This window comes from Zeus faber (assembly GCF_960531495.2).
Source record: "Zeus faber genome assembly, chromosome: 9".
NCBI classification, from domain to species: Eukaryota; Metazoa; Chordata; class Actinopteri; order Zeiformes; family Zeidae; genus Zeus; species Zeus faber.
In genome coordinates, this window is record NC_137197.1 from 6707931 (window position 1) to 6713930 (window position 6000).

At 45.5% G+C, this 6000-nt stretch overlaps 1 protein-coding gene across 1 annotated transcript in view; it reads right to left on the reverse strand.

Moving 5' to 3' along the window:
- The window catches only part of tyw1 (tRNA-yW synthesizing protein 1 homolog), a gene marked incomplete at its 5' end in the record, with an annotated part of 71230 nt that overhangs the window by 45102 nt on the left and 20128 nt on the right, over window positions 1–6000 (reverse strand). The window contains one exon of the mRNA XM_080007338.1: window positions 5952–5993. Coding sequence (XP_079863464.1) covers window positions 5952–5993 — 42 coding nt within the window. The remainder of the gene's footprint in view (window positions 1–5951; window positions 5994–6000) is intronic.

A 6000-nucleotide genomic window follows, 5' to 3' on the forward strand; every position in this document is an offset into this window, starting at 1 on the left:
TTATTACTGTGAACAAAACGCTCAGGCTTCCGACCGCTCTGAACGCTCCGTTTTCAAAGGTTTTTTCTACTCTCTGTCGTCGGCTCGTCTCGGATTTCTTTATATGATCATCTGCACCACGGGATCCGCCTTTCTCCAAACAAAAATAATGCAAATAGTGTTTTTATTGTAGATGTATTTATGTCATTTTATTCTCGACCTCAGAGACCTATATTAGCTTGTGTAAAAAGGAGTATAATAGGTCCCCTTTCATGCAGATATAACAGCCCGTTGCAATGATTATATTATATATTTCATACTGCGCTGATGATAAAAAAACAACATATTATGCAGCTGTACTTGACACTGCCAGGTAAGAAGTGAAAGATTCATGGTGGGGCTTAAAAACAGAAAAAAGAAAACAGACTGGGCCAGTCAGTAGCGTTCACCGTTAACAAGCACCATTTAAATTCAAATTCATCAGAGATCAAATGAGAGATTCTCCTCCTCAATATAAGTCGGTGATCACTTCAAAAACCTCAATTACTCCGCTGAAATTAGATCCATGTGACCCCCAAAGCCCAACGGGATAATCAATACTGCTCCCTGGGCTGGGAAGGGGGCGCGTATTATTGGTGTATGTGTATTAATGTGGTGGTTTCTATTTTTTCTGTTATGTATTAATAAATAACAATAAACACCACAAAGTACTGCAATTCAAAAAACCTCACACAACCTTAAGTCCCTGTAAAGCAAAAGTAAATGTGCGTGTAAATGGGAGTTTGTCACACCCCAGAAAACTGTGTTATTAACCACCCAGCCAAATTTGAATGATTAAAAAAATCACCAAGTATATAAAATTAGGTTTGAAAATCATGAAAAAAAAGGCAGTTCCCTCTGCCGCCTCTGGGGGCGTGTCCGCTGTAGAGGCTGAAACCACGGCCAATCGCATTAATCATGTTCAACGTTTGCATTGGAGTAGCTTCCGTGCTTAAATGTTCTGCTGAACCCAGTCCTGTCTGTCTACTTTCTCACCTCACCTCCGCTGTCTGGCTGCGGGACCCCCCGCTCTCACCGGTGCCTCCTGCCGTGTCCTTCACAGGCCGGGCCGGGACTCTGCGGCCTGCTAGCATGCAGGTCAAGCTAACGCAACCAAACCCTGCGCGGTTCAACCAACGGGACGGTTCTTTTTTTGTTCTGGGCGTCCGTGGCACGCGCTCACCGTCTCCCTGAAGACACCTCTTACTCCAGGTGTAAGATGAAACAGTGTTTTATCCCGACGTCTGGGCCGTTAGCTTAGCTCCAAATCCGACCCGGTGTTTATATAGTGTTAGGGGAGGGGCCATGATGAGGGTATGACCGCTCCACGTCAGTCATACATCATCCAGTCTTGTCACATGTTTACAGCGATTACTTTTTAACATGTTTTAATGTTTTCAGAAACAAACGACTGAATTCACTTCACAGGGACTTTAACTGTAATTGTCCCTTGATAGAAATCCACGCACCGCCACTCACTTCTACCAGCGGCTTTTTCCGTCCATGTGTGAATGAAGACGGTCTTTTTTCCTGCCCTCCAATGACTTTATCGCTTTTACAAACCTGTCTCAAAAGCCAAATTCTGAGATTCCCGTGCAAGTATATCAAGACAGGGCTCTGTTCTGTCTGCAGTTGGCCTTTAAGTTAAATCAAGTCAGTGTGTGGTGGGCCCTTGTACAACCACCTGGACACTGAGACGCCATTCAGACCCGGCACTCGATCCAATCACAACCAGAAGCTATAAATAGAGGTGTGAACATACCCATGATGCATTGATGATCTGATCACCCAAACCACATTTGGGCGGTCAGACACGCACCTAATCACATCAAGCATTAAGCATCAAACAAGACATGAATGGGATGGGTCGTTTGCATAAGTGAAAGTACGTTTCATGCATTTACAAACCTCACCTCCACCCGACTCGACGGGAGATACCCGATTTTTCTCATCTAATGATGGAGCTCAAAGTACACCTGATGATTCATATTGCAGCTTAGCTGATCACAAGGGCATTTCCAGGACACCCCATGTTGTTTTGAAACATCTCTGATGCCATTTGTAACACTGTTTTGAAAGGTGCTAAATGGAGCTTTAGCTGCTGTGGTGTGGGGGTGGTGCGGATTGGGCAGCCACACCCGTCTTGGGTCTAGGTGATTGGGCCGGGATCAGGGGTGGCTGTACGCCTGTTGCCCGTCGGAGCCATCAACGAGCAACAGGTGAAACCCTCCTGCGTGTGTGCACACACACACACACACACACACACACACACACACACACACACACACACACACACACACACACACACACACACACACACACACACACACACACACACACACACACACAGAGCCTCTATTATGACCCGCGTCCATCTGCTCCCGGTGTGTTACATCTTGCCGCTCTACAATAAACTGGTTTGCTCTGCCCGTGTCTCTGCGTCAGAGGTTTTACAAACACACGTTCAACGGAGGAAATTCCACGCCACCGCTTATGCCATTGGGCACAATACACGGCTTTCAAAGTCGCCGGATCGCTGTGCCGCTCTCTGCCTCTCCTCTCTGCCACTCCTCCCCTCCCCCTCGCCCCGTGTCCGCTCTCATTGGCTGCAGCTCGTTGCGTCATGCCCGAGTCGAGCCGAGTCGAGTGGGTTCACGCGCTCGTCACTCGCGGCAGCTCGCTATGATTTGCCTCCACTCGGCGGCTTTGCTCGGTGATCTCCAAAAACCTGTCGGCGGGCGGAAAATCAGGCTTAAATCTTGTAGTCTGAACTCGGCATTGACTTAAAACCCTCAGTCAAACAAGGAAAAACTGCCAGAAAAATGATTGATAGACTTCAGTTGATAGATTTATAGCTTCTCCCCCTTCTAGAAGGTTCAGGCTGCGTTTTTGGTAATACACAACTAAAATGAGGGAGAAAGGGGGGACGCATAGAAGAAGCAAAAGAGGAGCAAATGGACAATGTTAAGCAGAGTGAGACTCAAAAACCACAACAGATGCATCACCGTCAACGTCACGCTCAAGGTCATATCAAATCGAAATATATTCCATTTGCTCAGTTATTTACGTACATATTCTTGCATGCTTCTTGAATTTACCACTTTTTTTTTTTAATTTTTTTTTTTAATCCTATCTTGACTTGTTTTTACATTATGATGGCTGGCTCTATGTACAATAATTCCATAGCCAGGAATATCTGCTTCCATACTGTTTTCTTGTGTTTATGACAATAAAATCCTTGGAGCATCCAGTATACTTCTGCCCTGCACCCTCATTATCAAATACATTGTTTTTCCATTGTTTTTTTAGTTTTTTTAATTATCTGATAAATAAAGAACATGCATAGCAGTGAGGTATTCCGTGCTCTGTAATACAACCAAGATCCTTTACACCTGCAGTGAAGTTGATGCTAACCAGGCCCGATGGCTCCAACAGTGTCCAGTCCTTTAAGGCTTCAGCACATGGAGGATATATAAATGTTCCGATTACATTTCCCTCACAACCTCCTGGCCTGCACTTTCAGAATGATGCATCATACACCCCTACTCTGTGACAGAGTACAAGAACAAAGTATAATCAACTGCCCACTAAGAAGACAAACGGAGAACAGCTCTGCCTCCGAGTGAGAGTGGAGCCACACACTGATGTGGTACGGAGACGGTCCGTGTTTGTGTGTGCGTATACACCGTACATAGTATATATACAGTGTACGTATATATTGTATGTATGTAAATTGTAGGTTTGTGCTTATGTATGATTTGTGTGTAATTGTGTGTGTGTGTGTGTGTGTGTGTGTGTGTGTGTGTGTGTGTGTGTGTGTGTGTGTGTGTGTGTGTGTGTGTGTGTGTGTGTGTGTGTGTGTGTGTGTGTGTGTGTGAGAGAGTGCAGAGCCAGGCTGACAGGGGTCTGACAACTAAATGAGTCTTTAGTCTCAACTGGCTGCACAGCCACTGTCATGTCAGCACAGCTCTGCATTTGCTATGTACTACTTGGATTTATTAACAGGACGTAGTTTTTCTGGAACAAGGGGGCCGCACCACATGTGTGCCGCTCTGTTGGAGAGTATCTAGGTTAGCTATGACTATCAATGTACTTTTTTGGCGTTTGTGTTGAATTTTTGAGGGACGGTTAGATGAACATATTCATCGACAGCCCTGATATGAAATACAAATACAACCTATATTTAATATTTTATCCTTGAATCAAAAGTGATAAGAGCAGACAACCAGAAGTACTGAGTCTTTCGGCTGCACAATATTTCAAAAAAGATCTCTTTAATGACAGAGTTAGAAATGTGCTCCACATATTCCGTAAACATTCCTCATAAGCTTCGACAGAAAGTGCTCCGGGGTGTCGGTGCACTGATTATTTGGCTGTTTGGGATGAGCTCGGGAAAGATAACCGCTCATTCTCAGCCAACACTGAGAATAACCCCCAGAATATCAACAACACCCAAACAGATGCTGAGAAACTTTGGAAACCGGTCCAATTCAGCAGAGAGAAAACATCACATACCTCAACACTGGATCTTAGAAGCTACATTTGTGTGTGAGTAACAAGTCGCTTTGTGACTTGCACACGAGTCCCGCTCCAGGGAAAAGTTAAATACGACGGCAGCTGCTGTTAGCCAGGTTTTAGGGCATGCGGATGAACCTTGTTTTCATTGTTTCATGTTGATTGAGCAGGGACACGACATCGCTTTCAGAGACAGTCCACCCCTGGCAATAAAATAAATCCATGTTTTACCTGAGAGTGACAAATCCAACAACAGCAACAGTGAAAATCAAACTTATTTAAAACCATCAGGACATTGTACCCTAAAAGGTCATGACTTAAATGACAACTTAACAAGCTGGTGAAAAATAAACAATGAGGGATTTTCCTCAAACTGATTGGCAGGTGTGGTTAGATCGTTGGGTTTGTTCAATGATGGACTTATTTCAAAGTCACTTTTGCTTATATGATAGAGACAACCACATAGCTTCATAGCAATGCAGACTACACCGATCAGGCACAACATTAAAACCACCACTAATAACTACTCATATTGTGTAGTTCCCCCTCGTGCCACCAAAACAGCTGTGCCCCGTGGAGGCGTGGACTCCACAAGACCTCTGAAGGTGTCCTGTGGTATCTGGCACCAAGACGTTAGCAGCAGATCCTTTAAGTCTTGGAAGTTGTGAGGTGGGGCCCCCATGGACCAGGTTTGTTGTTCCAGCACATCCCACAGATGCTCCATCGGATTGGACCCTAACCCCGCCCATCCACATGATGTAGAAGAAAACGTGATTGATCAGAGCAGGCCACCATCTTCCATTGCTCCATGGTCCAGTTCTCACGCTGATGTGTCCATTGTAGGTGCTTTCAGGGGTGGACAGGAGTCGGCATGGACACTGTGAGCACTCCCATACGCAGCAAGCTGCCATGCACTGTGTGTTCTACACCTTTCTATCATAGCACCATTCACTTTTTCAACAATTTGTTCTACAATAGCTCTGCTGTAGGATCGGACCAGACGGGCTAGACTTCGCTCACCACGTGCATTAATGTGCACATGGACGTCCATGACCCTGTCGCCGGTCACCGGTTGTCCTTCCTTGGACAACTTTTGGTAGGTACTAACCACTGCGTAACAGGAACACCCCACAAGATCTGCGGTTGTGGAGATGCTCCGACCCAGTTGTCTAGCCATCACAATTTGGTCCTGGTCAAAGTGGCTCAGATCCCTACGCTTGTCCATTTTTCCTGCTTCCAACACATCGACTTCAGACCTGACTGAACATTTGCTGCCTAATAGATCCCACTCCTTGACAGGTGCGACTGGAACCAGATGATCAATGTTATTCACTTCACCTGTCAGTTGTTTTAATGTTGTGGCTGATCAGTGTATATCAGAGAGCGAGAGCAGAGGGAGAGAGAAGAGAGAAACAGACCTCTGAACTGGCGGATCATATTCTGGTGCTTCTCCAGAGCATCTTGCAG